General features: G+C 52.0%; 2 protein-coding genes across 2 annotated transcripts in view; one reads left to right on the top strand and one right to left on the bottom strand.

The window, feature by feature from the left end:
- Positions 1-5,826: 5,826 nt before the first annotated feature.
- On the bottom strand, positions 5,827-8,543 carry RGS9BP (regulator of G protein signaling 9 binding protein). The gene has a single exon (XM_055145999.1). It carries the CDS (start codon positions 7,774-7,776, stop codon positions 7,054-7,056), a length of 723 nt encoding a protein of 240 aa, XP_055001974.1. The 5' UTR covers positions 7,777-8,543; the 3' UTR covers positions 5,827-7,053.
- Positions 8,544-8,873: 330 nt separating this feature from the next.
- Positions 8,874-18,669, top strand: part of ANKRD27 (ankyrin repeat domain 27) — a 60,240-nt gene continuing 50,444 nt past the window's right edge. Inside the window, exon 1 of the mRNA XM_055145503.1 lies at positions 8,874-8,995. The gene's annotated coding sequence lies outside the window, so the exon portion shown is untranslated. The remainder of the gene's footprint in view (positions 8,996-18,669) is intronic.

Raw genomic sequence — 18,669 nt, 5'->3', positions numbered from 1 at the left:
ATACGTTTTCTTTTTTGGCAAGAACACGTGGCTTTGGCTTAGGTAGGGTAACTGTATATGTGCTTTTTTTTTTTCTTTTTGGGTCACACCCAGCGATGCTCAGGGGTTACTCCTGGCTTTGCACTCAGGAATTACTCCTGGCAGTGCTTGGGGGACCATATGGGATGCCGGGGATCGAACCCGGGTTGGCCGCGTGCAAGGCAAACGCCCTACCCACTGTGCTATCACTCCGGCCCCCTGTATATGTGCTTTTAATTTTCCACACCTACTCAGTGTTTAGGAGTTCAGCAGGGGCAGCCACTGTTAATGATCCCTGAAAATGTCTTCATCTGTTAACAGGTCTGGAAAAACCTGCTGGCTTGGAGCAATAGACACTGTCTCACAGTATCTCATTTCAGAATATGCCCTGTTGATAAGAACATCGTAAGGATAAGGGACTGAGGTTCAGAACGTCTTCCAGAAGCTTGGATCTGAACCCAAGTATTCGGGGGTGAGGTAACACCACAAGAGCCCACCTTCAAGAGGTTGGGCTGGTGGGGGACCATGCTGCCAAGAAATGAGCTCAGTGCCTGCACATGTAAATAGTGCATTTTTTTCCCCTTCCTCAGCTAACTCCCCAGCCCAGGCATGCCTTATTCTGACTGTTAAACTCAATGCTATTGCATCTTTGTTGATGGAAGTTTTTGGTTTTTGGTTTGGGACCTCATCTGGTGGTGCTCAGAGCTGGCTCTGCCCACAGGGATCACTCCTGGCAGGGCTCCCAGGACCACATGGAGCACCGTGTCTGCTTGCTTTGGGGGCCCACATACAGCTGTTCTCAGGGCCACTCCTGGTGGTGCTCAGGAACTACATGTGGTGCCAGAGACTGAACTGGGGTCAGCCACCTGCACAACCCCTGTGCTATCTCCCCAGCCCCTTTATCTTAAAACATCTTCTGAATCCCCGGAATAGGATGCTCACCTCTTTGGGGGACATTCTGAAATGATTTATTATTATACACGAGACACCAGTAGTTATTTTTTTCTTTCTGTTTTTTTGTCTTTGTTTGTTTGTTTTTTGCTTTGTGGCCAGATCTGGAAGTGCTCAGGGCTTACTCCTGGCTCTGAACCGAGGGATCACTCCCGGTAGGGGACAATATGGGATGCTGAGGATTGAACCTGTGTTTTTGGCATGATACTGTAGTATTCTTTGGCTCCGAACAATGGTTAATATTTAGGTTTTAATAACAGTTTTTTTTTAGTATAAATGATAAGATCACCCAAAATTTTTGTTGTAAAAACAACATAGCATTAAAGAAAAAGATTGAGAAAATATCAGTTAGAATCCCATCCCTTAAAAACATGTCATTTCCCTTTATTTTCATATTTATTTATTTTTATTTCTGTTTATTTTCTTGTAGTCCCTCTCCATATGCCTAACACATACATACAAGCACAGGATGCTCTGCTTTCTGACGATAGCATATTCAAAGGATCGAATCATTTCCTACCAGGAGCTCTTGTTTGCCTTCTTTTGATTTGTCCCACAAGCCTTGATGTTATAAATCTCTAAACTTAAATACCAAAAGCAAGGATGCCTAAGGTCTTACGGTACTGGTGGAAAGGGAACCCTCTGTGGAATGTGATGAAAGTTAGTCAAAGAGAGAGAGAAATGCTTTCCTAGGAATCTGTCTTGCCTTCATGGACACAGATGTGGCGGTTCCTACACATTTGTCTAGACACCAAAGAACCTGCCCTGAAATCTAACAAAGATCAGTGCTACCCGGAAGCCAGGCCTATTCCTCTGGAACCTACCATTTTTTCCAGATTCCATTCATGGATTGAAATTGTGAAAGGTCAATGTATTAATTAGAACACTCACACCAAAAACAGTAACAATGTCTCAGTGGAAACGTTACTGGTGCCCGCTCTAGCAAATCAATGAGCAATGGGATGACAGTGACAGTGACAGTGACTTCAAACATGCAGGAAGAAGACTAAGAATGCCTTACATATTATTATTGTTGTTGTTTTGGTTTGGGGGCCACATCCAACTGTGCCTAGGACTTACTCTTGTCTCTGCTCTCAGGAATCCATCCTGGTGGTGCCCTGGAGACATATGAGGCACTAGGGATTGAACTGGGGTCAGTCGCATGCCAGCCAAACTCCTTACTCGCTGTCCTTGCTCCAGCCCCTAAGAATGTTTTAAACATCACAATAGTTGAAAGTTGAATCATTTGAGGGTGCAAAAGCATCCAGGCTGAGCTTACATTTTTTTTATAGCAAATAATGAAGTTGAGAGGGCACATGATTACTTACAGAATAGGCTTCCCTATAACAAAGGATGGGTTTTGTGCCTGTAATTTTCCGTAATAAGCAGGGGTGACCTGATTGCTGGGTAAAACGACCTGCCCTAATAAACAGTAGGCTTTCTTGGTCTGAGACTGAAAAAGCATGATTTTTAAACTTCTCGTCTAATTTAAAAATAAGTGGAATTTATACAAGATACTATTAAGTCTATTCACTAATTCTGCCATGGACTAAAATAATGGGCTAGGGATGTGCCTTAGCAGTAGAGCATTTTCTTTCTGCAGGAGAGGTCGTGGGTATGATACACACACACACACACACACACACACACACACACACAATCACAATCACAGTAAGTTTGAACATTAATGTGGAACTTTTTCAAGAGACTAATTTTAGAAAATAACTCCTAGCTGTAATATTTCATCATGTATCAACAATAACAAAAACTAAAATAACCCTTTCTTATTTAACAGCATTCTGTTAAATGTTTTCCTCCTGCAAGGGACGTTTGAGTGAATCAGGCAGGGACCCTCTCATCCTCACGCCTCCCTCAGTTCATGAAGGAGGGAAGTGAGGCACTTTGAGGATAGACTTGTCCGAGCCAGAATCCTGCTCATTGCAGCTGCCCCCGCCTTGGGTCCTGCGAAAGGAGAAACCCCACCACACCCCAAGGAACGCAGAGGCCAGTCCACGAGTACTTTACTTCTCAGGCTGATGTACAAGCTCACTCTTGGGGGCCTGCACCCTTCAACAGCATCTAAAACAATGATTTCATTATGAAATAATCATCTCAGGGAGTAACAAGGTACTTTAAAAACATGATCAAGATTCGAGTTGCAGTGGGAAGTACACTGTTCTCAAGGCTGTCATACAAACCAGAATCTCTACACGTCACACCCTTCAGTCCTGTGTGCCTCCCAGCTCGCACGGAGCTTACTGTAACCCCTAGGTAAATCTGCGGTGTTTGGGCTTTCTTTTGCCAAAACACATTTCCTCTGGAAGCTTTTAAAGCATGAATTCCTAGAGCACATCAAAAATCTACTGGACTGAGAATGTTGTTCCTCGGTGTTAGAGTGCTTGAACTTATCTAGGGTCCCTGGGTTCTGTCCCCTACAGAAACCCATTGTAGAAAAAGAGATAATTTGCCAGACACATTTTCTCCTACAAGCATCATGGGTCTTTTCATTTATTTTGGCGGCTAGGGCTATTTTGGACCTTGTTTGCCTAGCAAACAAAGTCTCCATACCTGCTTTGACTTCCAAATTCTTGGCTTCAGGGATGTTTTCTCTGCACAGGTATTTAGTATCGCAAGATAGTTCCAATGGCCCTTAACATTGGAAGTAGAGAAATCTGGCCTTGATTTTGAGAAAGTGGATCTTTGTGTCATAGACTAACTCTAACCTCATCATTTCTACCTGGTCTTACCACTTTTGCATCTTTGTTTCTTCTATTACTTGAAATCTGGCCTAAGAGCCAGATGCTTTTTTATCAAATTAACGACTTTGCTTTTTTTTTTTTTTTTTTTTGCTTTTTGGGTCACACCTGGCAATGCACAGGGGTTATTCCTGGCTCTACACTCAGGAATTACTCCTGGCGGTGCTCAGGGGACCATATGGGATGCTGGGAATCGAACCCGGGTCAGCCACGTGCAAAGCAAACGCCCTACCCACTGTGCTATCACTCCAGCCCCAACTTTGCTATTAAACACCTAAGCCAAACGGGGCTTCCCTCAGAAAGCAGTCTCTTGGATTCTATGAAGAAATGAGAGCCGAGAGCTTGCTAGAGCCGCCTTTGTTCGAATTGAAAGTGATTGTGCTTGTGGCGTAGAGCACTTTAGTGCTATGACGCAAAGTCACAGCTCCAAGTAATGCCAACTATGCCGAACGCTCACAATTTTCAAACTTAAGAGAGTTGTTCTTGTTAACAGGTAACAGGATAAATATGTTTATTCAGTTCAGCTTTCTCTCTTTTTATGCATAACGTTTGATCACTGTAATTTCAGTGGGCTAGAGCGATAGCACAGCAGTAGGGTGTTTGCCTTTCATGCAGCCGACCAGTGTTCGATTCCTCCACCCCTCTCGGAGAACCCAGCAAGCTACCGAGAGTATCACGCCCGCACGGCAGAGCCTGGTAAGCTGCCCATGGTGTATTCGAGATGCCAAAAACAGTAACAAGTCTCACAATGAGAGACGTTACTGGTGCCCGCTCGAACAAATCGATGAGCAATGGGATGACAGTGACGGTGACAATTTCAGTGGGCAGAGGAGGCTCTGACTAAGATACACATCTGGCTTCACACAGCAGTAAATACCCACGAAATCTGTCAAATGGTATAAAGAGCAACAGCAAAGAAATCTATCCCAATTGTTCTCCGATTCTACCATGTTTAAGGGGTTGGTCCTTTAAGAAGTTCTGCTGAAGAATAGCTTTCTCGTTCCATGAACCAAAATATATTGATCGGGACAGAATCACAGTGTTAGAAATAGAAAGATGTACTTGGGGCTGGATTCTTAGGGATATTTTCCAACACTGCACCACAGTGCCCCAGTTTCCTCTGGCATGAGAGAGCTGCAGCTCGGAGGGAGGGGACAGATTCCTTGACATGTTGTACATAGGAGGAAGAAGGGAGTTAGAAGCATTATCTGGTGCAAAAGAATGTGGCCTGGCCTCTGCTCCCATTTACCTAGACCGGATGAGGGAGGAATTCCCTGACCTGAGGTATTTTCATTAAATTTCGAGATGGCTTAAGACCCTGTGGGTCTTTTCAAACTACAATCACCAGAAGGATCTCTGAGCTTGGCTAGCTAAGGTGCTATGATGTGTGCCGAGGCCGAGGGGGAGGAAGCTGGGTGGGGACAGAGGTGAGAGGATTGGTACCACCTTGGCAGCCTGCTGCTCTCCTCCTGCCAGCCACACTGCCCTGTGAAAGCTTCTTCCTCCTGGCTCCCTCCCCGCCCCCCCCCTTCTGCTTGGCTGAAAGTGAAAACAAGAAATCCTTGTCCGAGTACAGTCAAACTAGTCTCTAGGTTTTATTCCAAATTACCTGTTGAGTTCAATGCGGCTGTTTCCCCCCCAGCACTGTTCTGTCCAGAGAAGTGGGGCGTGGCGATGTGGCTCACATTCCAGCTGGGGACCCAGAGGACTTCTGTCCTTTTTTGACCCAACGAGGCAGGTGGCACCTAATACCTGACAGCTCCACGTGTACTTTGCCCTCAGGAAGATCCATTTTTCAAAAATGGGTGTAGCTTGAGCCGGGGTGATAGTACAGCAGGAAGGGGTGCTTGCCTTGCAGGAGGCTGACCAGGGTTCGACCCCTGGCCATCTGGCCTCCTGGGCACTGCCAGGAGTAATTCCTGACCTCAAAGCCAGGGGTCATCCCTGAGCATTGTCACGTGTGGCCCCCAAACCCAAACCAACTAGCCAAACAAAAATAAAACCACAACATGGATAGAGCTGTCTATTTTGTAATTTAAGTTTATCATCACAGACCACACCTTTGTTCCATGAACCAATGTTCCATGAATCCAAAGCCACATGCCCTTGATACAAAATCATCTACAAATGATTTTTATTTTTAAAAAGCTTCTTAAATTCCAAGGGAAAGAGGTTCCCCTCTAACCCTCAGGAGCTCATTGGCTCAAAACTTCTGTGTAGTAGTGATACCACGTTCGCTCGGGGGTGGAGAGAGGGGGCACGGTTGGGGTACTATCTCAGAAACTGCCTCTTCTGCTGGCTTGCACACAAATTCCAAGGGATAGATAGGATTAAGGGCTCCAAAGAGGATTCGCCCAGCCCTCCCAAAGGAGGATCAAACACTCTGGTCTAGTTCTGGAACAAAAATAAGCCCCCACCAAAGAGAAGCGCCCGCTTAAAGAGCACGTGAACCTTTCCAAACCTCGCTGCAACTCCCAGGCCAGCTGGGGCCAGCCCTTTCCCATAGGCTGCTCGTGTGTGTTGTGGGGGAGGGGGGGAACAGGGCGGAGAGGGGGAGCGGGGATCCCAGCCCTGGAGCGCAGGTCCCCCATCTCCCCCTGGTTTCCTGAGCAGACACTGTGCCGAGTGTCACGACTCCAAACCTCTTCTGCTGCTTTGGTGACTAATGGCTCAACTCTGCCAGAAACGGAATCTGCGCCTAGTTCTCACTGCGCCTAGCACTCACTTTCTGAGCCGCTATTTGCACACTCCCCTAAGTTTAGGCCACGGGGGATTAAGGTAAATAAAACCCGCTTACATGACAACCGTGTGCTTGCTTCTTGTTCCGGAAACAACCCCCCCTCACCCTCCAAGCGGCAAAGGACACCCCCTGGCCAGCTTCATTTCATCCTGTGCTGCTTCCCAAACAGCTGGGGCAGCAGGGGGTTGTTACCCGCGGCGGCGGGGGCGCCAAGCGTGGACTCTGTGTAAACACGCCGCAGCGAGCACACGTGGTAATCCATTAACTCCGTGAAATCTGGGGTCACCGTGGACCATTTCCTATTAATAGGAGCTAAAGCTCCTGCGTACGCCTTAATGCCGAGGCGGCCCATGAAAAATGAACCCAGGGGTCAGGAAGAGGAACAACAAATTCTTTCTGCCCAGGCCAGATGTGTGTCCGACACGCGCGTGTAGACGCGGACACAACCGTGCTTTAAGAGTCTTCCCCCTTTTACACAAGCTGGGTCCCACTCGCGTCCCGAGCCCTGGCAGTTGGCTTTTTCTTGTGTCCCCCACCCCCCTCCACCGGGGAGGAAGCGGTGACGGTTAGGTGGCCTTCGGGCGTCGGTCAGCTCAGCTTCGCCACGCACACGGCCAGCACCACCGCGGCCAGCAGCACGGCGCTGAAAACGGCGGCGGCCGTGGCTTTGCTGAGGTCGCAGGGCCGCCTGCGTTCTCCTACCGACACGCCACCCACCGAGGAGGGGCCGGCGCTGGCACTGGACAGAAGCTCGGCGCCCGCAGCCTGCCTGGCCTGCACGGTCCAGCGGGGCACGTTGACCTTCATCTCCATGCTCTGGATCATCTCGCTCACTTGCAGGATCTCCCGCTCCAGTTCGCGCAGGTCCTGCCCCTCGAAGTCGTGCTCCGCCGCGGCCGCCGCGTGCCGCAGGCTCCGTGCGCTCAGGGCGCGCGCCGCCACGCCGCTGGTGGTGCCCGCCACGCCGGTGCGCACGAGCGGCCGCCGCGGCGCGTGCAGGGGGAAGGCGGCCGCCAGCCCCAACGCGCGCCGCATGTCGGCCTCCAGCAGGTCCAGGCAGCCGGAGAAGCTCACCCAGAGGCGCTCGAACTCGGCGCGCTCCTGGGCGTCCAGGCTCCGGTCGCGCAGGGCGGCCGTCAGCCCGACGCAGCAGGTCGCCGCCAGCTCCTGCGCCTTGTGGCGCGTCCTCTGCAGCTCCTCCCGCAGGTCCTGCGAGTCCGCCGAGCCGCCGAGCGTCAGCACCAGGTGGTGGTAGCACGCGGTGGTCCTGTTGAGCGCGTCCAGCAGCGCCTTGCACTCGTCTCTCGCCATAGCCGTGCGCCGTCCACCCCCCGCCGCCGCCGCCCGCGCCACCTCTTGGCTTTCAAGCCCGACTCAGCGCGGCGGGACCCGGGCAGCTCCGACCGTGGCCCCCCGGGCCCGGCGCGGCCCGTGCGCTCCACATGGCCGTGACACGACGTCCACGCGGCCGCGACCGCAGCCGGACCCCGCTCTGGACCCGCGACGGTCGCCCTCGCAGACCTGGCGCGGAGAGGGAGCCGGATTAGCTGCTGCCTCCCGTGCCCTGAACCATCCTGCCCGGATGAGCTCTGTCACACGGCCCCCGCCACCGCGGTGAGACCCTGCGCGGCCCAAGTTTCGGTCCCCATGCTCCAAACGGTGCGGTCGCCAGGGGGCTGGCCTGTCCCGGAGCCGCGCGCTCCGCCTTGGGCCGCCGTCAAGGACGGCACCGAGCGGTTTCTTAGGATCCACGCGCCCCCGCCCGTCCCAGCCGCGCGCGTCCATCCATCCCCTGGACCAGGGAGAGGCGGGGCGCCTGCGGGGAGGTCACGTGGAGGTCCTCTAACTCCCTCTCCTTCGCGCGCCCTTACAGCTGGGGAGTTCCAGCGCTGGCCAGAGCCAGTCTTCCTTTACACGTGGACGGGGGAAACTGAGTCCACAGGGGAGAGATTACGCGCGGTGTCCACGAAAGTGAGGGCAGTAGAACCCAGGCACGCTGAGTGCTGTGCCTCTAGAAGCCCGCACCTCGCTTTTCCAAACTGAGCCGCAGAGGGTACGGCCCGACGGCGCCGCCGGAGTCTTCCCTACCCCCCGGCCAACCACCGTTGTGTTCTCTCCCCCACCCCAGCCGCCCCACGCGGGGCCAGGCAGCGTTTCAGCCTGGGACCCCACCCCCAAGTGTCAGATCAGCTCTTGGCCACGCTCCCTCCAGTCCCGGGCATGCGCAATTAGGAGGCTCTGGTCCAGCCCGAGTAGGAAGCTCCGGGCGCCGCCTGAGCCTCTCCTCCCGCCCACCTCGGCAGGATGGGTTCAGTGATTGCTCTGTGCACACGTCACTCTGGATAAGAGCGGCCTCTCATTGGGCGGATCGAAGTTTGGCCCTGCCCAACGGCGAAGTAAGGCGGGTGGGTGGTGCTGCAGAGTCGTCGCGCCAGGGTTGGTGGGCGCTGTGAGGTCCGAGCCAGAGGCCGGGAGGTGTCGCCGCGGCTTGGGGGAAGGACTGGGAGTGAAACTATGTATAACCTTCCGAGTAAGTGTCTGCAGTTTTCTCGGGCTCCGCCCTTCGCTTGGGACAGCTGCGTCTCTCGGGGGCCCAGACCCGGGCGGGGTGCGGGAATGGAAAGGGGGAGGGGCTCTTTCCCTCCCGGGCCGTCTGCTGCCCAGGCTGGACGGGCCAGGACCCCCTTTTGGTGACGGGGTCACCTCCCGATCCCGTGCCCTTTGGGATCCGCAGCCCGGCTCATCCTGCTAACGCGGGTGTGTGTGTTTGTGTGTGTGTTGTGTGTGTATTTAATGAGCCCTCTGACCCGGCGGCCCGTGGACAGGTCTGCTGGAAACCTGAACTGGGAGCTTGGACCTGGGGGCAGCGGGCGGGGCCGTAGCCCAGGCGCCGGGAGAGCTTTAGTTTTGGCGGCCCGTCTTGTAGTGTGGGTGGAGGTGGGCACTGGGAGATGGGGGGGGGGGAGCGGGGAGCTCGGGAGCCTCGGCCAGGGGGTGGCAGGGTGCAGGGGAGGAAGGGGGACCTCATGGGGTGGGGGTTGGGGGGGACGGACTCGCTGTTGTGGATGAAGATCACTCCGGGAAAGGTCTTCAGCAGCAGGAGATGTTATCGGACTCTGGTTCTGTTAAGTTCTTTTCGTTGAGAATCGACTAGAGCAGAGCCGGGAGGAGGTTCCGCAGGCGGCTCCTCCGTCTGCTGCGGACCTGGCGCAGGGGACCCGCCACTTGCAGGCCCGCGGTGGGCGGCGGGAACAAGCGGATTCAGGGCTTTCCCCGGGATTGTGAGCCCAGTGAGACTGGAAGGACTAGGAGTTTTGTGCACGGGCTGGGGTTTCCCAAGTTTATGGTTTCACGGCAAGAGGCCCCTGTCTGGGTCAAGTGTTGCACCTTTCCGCCCGCCCTAGAGAGGAGAGCTCTGACAAGGTCTCCCTGGGGCGGGGGAGAGAACACAACGGTGGTGAGGCGCTTTGCCTTCCTTGCACGTTGCTGACTCGGGTTCAATTCCTGAGCACTGTCAAAAGTGATCCCAAAGCACACACAGCCAGGAGTAAGCGCTGAGCACTGCTGGGTGTGGCTGAAGCATCTGAGGCCGCAGAATGGGTCCAGGGGCAGGGAGGCCAAATGGGGAGAGGCTCTCAGCCAATGCCAAGGGGAGAAGTTGAGAGTTCATAGAGAGATCCTCTAGTTGGCTGCAAGGGAGGCATCCAAGGAAGCGACAGGCGACAGTTCACCTTGTTGACCCCCCCACCCCTCCCTCCCCGGCCCTTCTTGGAGTGGGATCAGCGGGCAGTGCCAAAAAGCCTTGGGTGGAGAGAGTGTAGAATGGGAGCAGGAGCGGATATTTCTGGCTAGGGGCCAGAGAGACAGTTAAGGGATAGAGTGCTTGCCTTGCACTCAGCAGACCCGGATTCCGTCTCTAGCACCCCAGATGGTCCCCTGAGTCCACGAGGAGTGATCCCTGAGCACAAATCCAGAAGTAAGCCCTGAGCACAGTTGGGTGTGGCCCAACACCCCCCCCCCCCATGACTTCTGACTAGCACATACTTCTGGTGACGTTCTGAGGTTGGGTGGACTTATTCTGGCCGCAAACACCCTGGGTGATATCTCCCTGCATGACTTGTGACCTGCACAAACAACCCTTTTGGTGGGAAAGGAAACAGCAGCAGCATTGCAGGGGGGGGGCGGGGGGGCGCGAGTGTGCTGTTTGCATTGCAGGGTTCCTGCCTGCAGTCCGGGCTCTGAACTGGCCTCCCGTTCTCTGCACAGCGCTGCTACATCCCTTCTCTCCTGTGCCCGTGGCAGTATCAGTATCTCCGGGTTCCTGCTCCTTTCCTTTTCTCTTCTGGGCTTTGGTTTTGGCGCCCTGTCTGGCGGTGCTCGGGGACTCCTCCCGCTGTGGTGCTCCCGATGGTGTTTGGGAGACGGTGCCGGGCCAGGTTTGAACGCGCACCTCTCATGTTGAAAGCGTGTGCTCTAGACTTCCCTCTCCGCTTCTGAAATACCAGCTTCAGTTGGGTGTCCAGAACGTTCGCCCGGGAGGAATAATGAGGGTATGGGACTATGGAAGGAAGGACACCGGAGACCTCGAGCGGGTTCAGACCCAAAGAAATCAGACCTGACTTGCCCCAAAGGTTGCCTCTGTGGCTGAGAGACACGGCGGAGAAGTGGCTCCAACCGCTCGTGACCTGTCCAGGACCGCAGCTGGGCGGTGCGTCCTGGTGATTCTGTCCGTCCGCAGCCCCAGGAGCAGGGAGATTGAGTGGCGACTGAGATGTGATTGTGGTCACTCGTGCTCCCTGGGCTTCCAGCCCAGCCCTCTGCACCTCTTCACCTTTCCTTCCTTGCTGGCCATCTGCATTCCAGCTGTCTTGGTGGCCAGCTCTGAGCACACTCTTTGTTTAGGGCCTTTTGTCATGCCTGGGCACAGCCCTTCCTGCTTCCTTGGACAGGGACCGTGGATTTTCAGCTCCTGTGAGAAATGCTCCGTGCCTGGGAGTTTGCATCTCTGACACCCCTCCTTTTCTTTTGTTCAAGTGGGTGGAACCGTGGACTGCATGCCTGCAGTGAGCTGGGTGCAGGCTGGGGGCTTTGCAGAGGAGCTTGGGGACGGATTGAGACAGGTTTTCATTGCTGTTCCAGGAGGGACACCAGTGACTGGAATGCCATCCGTTGTGTCATCCATGTGGCTTCCATGTGTTATCAACTGTAGAGGAATAGAAAGTTATTGGACCTTTTCTTCTGTATTCTCAATGAAGTCAGCTGGGGACTGTTGCTCATGTGCTCATAAATGGGCAGCGGGGGGTGAGGGAGGGTAAGGGGGGCATTGGTCAGGGTCTCAGAAAGGCAGGAGCAGTCGCAGGCAGGGAGGGTTTGACTGGAAGTGGCCTCTGAGCAGCACGACTCTCACCGTCCTGGGCCCGGCCATGTACTTTCATCAGAGGGGCCTTGCCCACCCAGACTCATCCGGACTGGCAGGCGGCAGTTGAAAACCACAAACGCCTGAAATGCCCAGGGCTGATTCAAGGCCTTTGCCTGACTGTCCCATTGATAGAGTGACCTTAGAAAACACTGTCAGGGGTTTGGTATCGCTAATTCACTGCTGGGGATCAAATTCCACGCCATAAATCCCTGGCACCAGGATAGACTTATTTTATTATTGTAATTATTTATTATTATTATTATTATTATTATTTGGTTTGGGGGGTCACACCTGGGTTTACTTCTGGCTCTGCATTCAGAGATCACTGCTGACAGGCTCATATCGGATGTAGGGAATTGGACCCAGGTCTGCCACGCACAAGGCAAACGCCCAACCCATTGTACTATCTCTCTGCCTCCACCTCCTCTTGCCACCCCCCACCCCTTAAATTTATTTTATTTATTTATTTATTTATTTATTTATTTATTTTTTGCTTTTTGGGTCACACCCAGCGATGCTCAGGGGTTGCTCCTGGCTTTGCACTCAGGAATTACTCCTGGCGGTGCTTGGGGGACCATATGGGATGCCGAGGATCGAACCCGGGTCAGCCGAGTGCAAGGCAAACGCCCTACCCGCTGTGCTATCGCTCCGGCCCCTTAAATTTATTTTAAAATGGAATTTTATAAGAGGATTTCCTTGCCTTTCCAGTTTGTTTATATTGAATGCTATGTTCAAATGTAAAACTGTTTCTTGTGATCAAACTTGTTAGGGTATTAATGTTGTGTTTGTTGTTGGGGGGCTCAGGATGTCTGGGGTGGGGGTCCCAGCAGTGACTCTTGGCCAGTTGGGCCAGTGATTGTGGGCCATAGCTCTGCTGGGGCCTGGGACCTCCAGGGCTGCACCTGGCAATGTTTGGGAACCATGTGGTGCCAGGAGAAGTTTGGGTTGGGCGCAAGCATTATTCTCCTGGCCTCTAAATAAGTTTTAAGCGTTTGTCCCCATGTTAGAATTAAACTCCGGCTGGGGGATGTAGCTTACTGTTAAAGCACTTGCCTTGCTAATGGTAGTATGAAAATTAATAGCATTTAAAAATTAAGTGCAAGAGATGAATTGTGGCTTTAAGTACCAGGAGGAAGGAAGGAAGGAAGGAAGGAAGGAAGGAAGGAAGGAAGGAAGGAAGGAAGGAAGGGAGGCAGGGAGGGAAGGAGGGAAAGAAAGAAAGATAGAAAGACAAAAGGAAGGAAGGAAGGAAGGAAGGAAGGAAGGAAGGAAGGAAGGGAGGCAGGGAGGGAAGGAGGGAAAGAAAGAAAGATAGAAAGACAAAAGGAAGGAAGGAAGGAAGGAAGGAAGGAAGGAAGGAAGGAAGGAAGGAAGGAAGGAAAAAGAAAGTTATTTTATATTTTCACTTGGGGACAAGAAAGCTTAAATATGGTGCTGTAGGGCCCAGGTTTGAGTATAGGGGTTACGGCCATCCCCAACACCACATAGAGTCCCCCAGTACTGCCGTGAGTGATCCCTGAGCACTATTGAGTATGACCCAAACGCTTCTCCACCACTTCCTCAAAAATGGTCCCACGCAGGTTCTGTGAATCGCACCCACCTGGAGGTCGGTAACCAGGAGATAACGTTTCAGTAACTTGGAGCCGAGGAGCAGCACGCCCTGCCTCATCCCACGCTCGCTAAGAGTCTCGTGCACTTATCCAGTTCCTGCACTTGCCCTGTGTTTTCTGCTCTGTTTGACTGTGTTTCTGTGGGGAGGCCATCAGTGCTGTGCCGTCCTCTGAGGCGGGCAGTGCTGGGGAGGGAACCCGCGGCAGAGTCTCCCCCAGTGCTCGACTGTGCCGATGTGGCGTGGTGGGGGCTCCCCTTCCCTAGCTGCTGCAGCTGGCTGACCGGCTCTTCATTTGGGGTATTTCCCTGGACTCATTTTCTCATCGAGTCTAAAAGATTCTCGGTCCCTCTGTGCTCCGGGGGACCTGCCTGTCTCCTCAGCCCTTGGCCCTGCAGGGTCCCTGTCCTGCGCTGCTTCTCTCTCTGCCTCTGGGCTTTCCCTCCCTCCGCAGTCCCAGAGCTACGGCGCATTCCTGGTGCTGCACCCGGCCAGGCTGTTCAGACATACTTTGACGCCTGTCTTGCCTCCTCCAGCTTGGGGAGGAGGTGTTGGTGCGCTGCCAGTGTCTCAGGGGGTGACTTCCGCAGCTGTGCTGGGTGCCCAGGGCCTCCTCCTGCCGGTACTTGGCTTGATAATGCAGGCCAGACGGCTTGAGCCAGCATTCCGGGCCAGCAGTGCTGGGGGCTATACCTTGCTTGGGAGGCCCTGGGGTACCCAGAATCAGACTCGGGGCCCCTCTGAGCAGCTCCCTGGTCCTCTGCTGAGAAGCTGCTTGTCTTCCTTCCTTCCTTCCTTCCTTCCTTCCTTCCTTCCTTCCTTCCTTCCTTCCTTCCTTCCTTCCTTCCTTCTTTTCTTTCTTTCCTTCCTTCCTTCCTTCCTTCCTTCCTTCCTTCCTTCCTTCCTTCCTTCCTTCCTTCCTTCCTTCCTTCCTTCCTTCTTTTCTTTCCTTCCTTCCTTCCTTCCTTCCTTCCTTCCTTCTTTCTTTCTTTCTTTCTTTCTTTCTTTCTTTCTTTCTTTCTTTCTTTCTTTCTTTCTTTCTTTCTTTCTTTCTTTCTTTCTTTCTCTCTTTCCTTTCTCTCCTTCCTTCCCTCTCTCCCTCCTTCCCTTCCTTCCTTTCTTTCTTTCTTTCTTTCTTTCTTTCTTTCTTTCTTTCTTTCTTTCTTTCTTTCTTTCTTTCTTTCTTTCTTTCTTTCTTTCTCTTTCCTTTCTCTCTTTTTCTTTCTTTTTCTTTCCTTTTTCTCTTTCTTTTCTTTCTTTCTTTCTTTCTTTCTTTCTTTCTTTCTTTCTTTCTTTCTTTCTTTCTTTCTTTCTTTCTTTCTTTCTTTCTTTCTTTCTTACTTTCTCTTTCCCTCCTTCCTTCCTTTCTTCCCCTTTCTTACTTTCTTCTTTCTTCTCCCTCCCTCCTTCCCTCCCTCCCTCCTTCCCTCCCTCCCTCTCTCCCTCCCTCTCTCCCTATCTCCCTGCTTCTCTCCCTCCCTCCCTCCCTCCTCCTCTCCCTCCCTCCCTTCCTCCCTCTCTCCCTTCCCTCTTTCTCTCTCTCTTTCTCTTCTTCCTCCATCCTTCTATTCTAGCTGCCATGATTCATGCACACACCTGCTTGCTGGTGGTGCTTGCACAACGCTTCTCAGGCCTGATGCTCACCCGTGTCGGGGGTGGGTCTCCCCTCTAGCAGTGACGGCATACACCCGACTGCGGGAGGCTGGAAACCAGACAGCAGAGCTTGCTAGCTCCAGGAGCAGAGCTGTCAGGATTGGGCTTGGTGCACGCAACAGCATCGGGGATCGAACCTGTGACCGTAGGCTTGCATGGTTGGTGCTATGAGCTACCTTGCTGTCCCTCGGACCTCCCTTCTTCCCTTGTCATCTTGAAGTCTGTTTCACAGGAGTCTCCCCCCACCCCACCCCAGAGCATCTTTACTTTTGCGCACCTATGTGGCACCATTTGTGTCAGTAACCAGGAAGAGTCGTGGGTATTTTTGTGACTGTTCCGGCAAAATCATACTGCCCGTTGTTTTGATAGGGACTCAGGAAAGGATGAACTGGGCTCCAGGACTAATTGAGTTCCATCATTCAAATACTTGCATTGTTGCAGAGCTGCCTCTAGGGCCGAGGAAGGGATTGTCCTTAGTCATGTTCATGCTCAGCTCTTCTCCATGAGGGGATTGGCAGGGAGGGCGGGGGCCTCCTTCCGGCAGGCCCCAGGAGCGCCAGTAGCCAAGACAGCCCCGGCCAGACTGGATCCAGGGAATTGGATGTGGGACTGATGTGGCTGTCTGCCATGGGAACTTGTCCTTCGGGAGAAACGAGTAACGGCTCTTGTCTAGCTTTGGGTTGTGAAGTAAACCCTAAGCCAGGCACATTTATTTTATATGATGGACATAGGTTAAGAAATGGATTATTCAGGGACCAGAGTGATAGTAAGCGGGTCGGGCGCTTGCCTTGTGCATGGTTGGCCTGGCTTCGATCTCCGGCATCCTCTATGGTCCCCCTGAGCCCACCAGGAGTAACCCTTGAGTGTAGAGCCAGGAGTCAGTGCTTGAGCACTGCTGGATATAGTCTTCAAACCCCTCAAAAAGGGATATTTGAAAAAATTCTGGTATCTGTGTAATCTTGACCCACTAGTCTAGCTGCAGCTTTGTTTTACCTGTGATATGAGACTAAAGATACCTGTAGTTATGTCATATTGATTATACTTAGCAGCTGATAGGTTTTTTTTTGGGGGGTCACACCTGGCAGTGCACAAGGGTTACTCCTGGCTCTGTACTCAAGAATTATTACTGGCGGTGCTCAGGGGACCATATGGGATGCTGGGAATCGAACCCAGGTCAGCTGCATGCAAGGCAGACACCCTACCTGCTGTGCTATTGGCTCCAGCCCTGCTGATAGTTATTTTAAGCATAAGAATGGAGTAAAGAGGGGCTTGAGAGAAGCTATCGTGGGTACAGTGCTTGCCTTGTATGGCCCTTCCTGGGTTTGAGTCTGGCACTGCATCTGTTCCCGACTGCATCTGTTACGCCACCAGGAGTAAGCCCTGAGACCAACGGGTGTAGCTAATTCCTCCTCCCCTCAAAAAATGGAATATGGATGTACAGAGGTTTTCACAGTCCCAGGACAAAGATCCCAAACGGTGACTCTTACTATGGAATATAATTAGGTAGAAAGTAATACAGTTTTTTTTTTTAATTCTTTTTTTTTTTTAATTTTATCACCATGTGGAAAGTTACAGAGTTCTCAGGTTTATGTCTCATTTATACCGTATTCAAACACCATCCCTTCACCAGTGCCCATATTCCACCACCAAAATTCCCGGTATACCCCCCGCCCTCCACCCCAACTGTATAGCTGATGAACCTCACTTTATTTTCTCTTCACCTTGATTAAGTTCCATATTTCAACACAAAACTCACTATTGTTGTGGAAGTTATATCCCCAAAAAAGATAACCCTAATAAGGAGGCATTTGATAATTAGTTTTCCATTCAAAGATTGTATGTTCTCAGGTGTTAGAAAAGGTCGCGCGGCCGCTAACGCGGCCGCGCGGCTCGCATCTGTCCCAGTCCCGAATCCTGGAGCCGTGTCAGTTGCTGCTCAGTGGCGCCAGGGTTCCATCTGGAGAAGGTGTGCTGGCGGCACCTCCTCCTTCCGGCCCCCCCGGTGTTGCTGGCCCCGACTCGGGTCCGGAGCATTTTCCAGGCCGCGTTGCTCACCAGAATGCCTGCCGCTTCTCTGTGGATTGTGGCATGAAGATGGCCGAAAGTAATACAGTTTTGAAAATTTGTTTTAAATTTATCTCATTGTCATAAGTGTAAGTTCACTTGATGCTTTTTAGTAGTTTCTTACTTTCTTTTTCTACTGATGAGAACAGGCTGCAGGCTCAAGTGCAGAGCCTTTGGCAAGCAATAGTATTTTGCAAGGTTTTAAATGATGTAATTTTTTTAATAATTAAAATCTTTTCTGATTATTATTTCTTTTTGGGAAGTGATTTGATCTGTACATTAAACATAATATCTGAGAGACACAGTTTAGGGCTGGGGAGAGAGTCCAGCTTATAGGGCGCTTTATCTTACATGCAGCTGGTCTAGGTTCAATCCCCAACACCATATTTAGTCCCCCCAAGACCTTCCAGGAGTGATCCCTGAGCTCAAAGCCAGGAACAACAGGAGTAAGTCCTGAGCACAACTGGGTCTGGCCCTTTCTAGCCTTCCAGCCCCTTCTAGCCCCCCTCCCCAGTCTACCCTTCCCAGGAGAAAAAAAACAAACAACGAAACATGAATACAACTTAGATGTTTAAAGGAAAATGGCAGACATTAACCATAGATGAAGCGTATAGTTAGTTAGTCAGGTTCTCCACTATGTAGGACACGCCCTCCCGCCACACACACTTTCTGTGTGTGTCAGGGGAGTTATCAAACAGGGACCCATAGATGGTCAGTGACCTTATTACCTTGTGCCTTGGTCCATGAATGGGTGCTGGTTCTAATTCTTACCAAGGTATCAACTGGGCTAGCATTAAGGGGTGGTACCTTGGTATGCAGTTTAGTCAGAATGGCGAGTGCCATGTAAATAGGAACAAAAGAGCCACTGAGACTCCCGGTCACACACAGAGGGAGGCACAGAGACGTGGAGTAGTAGAGGGTTCGAACGCGCCTCCTCAGTGCCTGTTACTCTCCTAGTCCGTCCTGATACCCGATAAAACCACCCTTCTGTGGCAAGGAAGGGGAGCAGAGTGGGGACCGTAGAGACCCCATTCACAGCAGCAGCCAAATGTATAGAGGATCCAGAAATAATACCGAGTATAAGGTGTGATCTATGATTTTGTTGTTGTAGTTGTTTTGTTTTTGGGTCACACCTGGTGATGCACAGGGGTTACTACTGGTTCATGCACTCAGGAATTACTCCTGGCGGTGCTCAGGGGACCATATGGGATGCTGGGAATCGAACCTGGGTCAGCCTCATGCAAATTCGCTGTGCTATCGCTCTAGCCCCCTGATCTATGATTTTTAGGAGGAAAATTGCATTGATTATGGAAGATGTACATTAAAATACATTGCATGCTTATGGTTAGCACTTATGATTTTGAAAATGTCCAGTCTCTAGTTCAGCAAGACTCCCAACAGATCTTTTTTTTTTAAATAGGGACCATGCCTAGGGTCCACCAGGATGACACCAGGACAC

This window comes from Sorex araneus, chromosome 8, assembly GCF_027595985.1.
Source record: "Sorex araneus isolate mSorAra2 chromosome 8, mSorAra2.pri, whole genome shotgun sequence".
Classification (NCBI taxonomy): domain Eukaryota; kingdom Metazoa; phylum Chordata; class Mammalia; order Eulipotyphla; family Soricidae; genus Sorex; species Sorex araneus.
This window is presented reverse-complemented; position numbering and strand designations above follow the sequence as displayed.

Excerpts from the sequence above, each read along its gene's own strand:
- RGS9BP (XM_055145999.1), bottom strand. The coding sequence starts at position 7,776 with ATGGCGAGAGACGAGTGCAAGGCGCTGCTGGACGCGCTCAACAGGACC.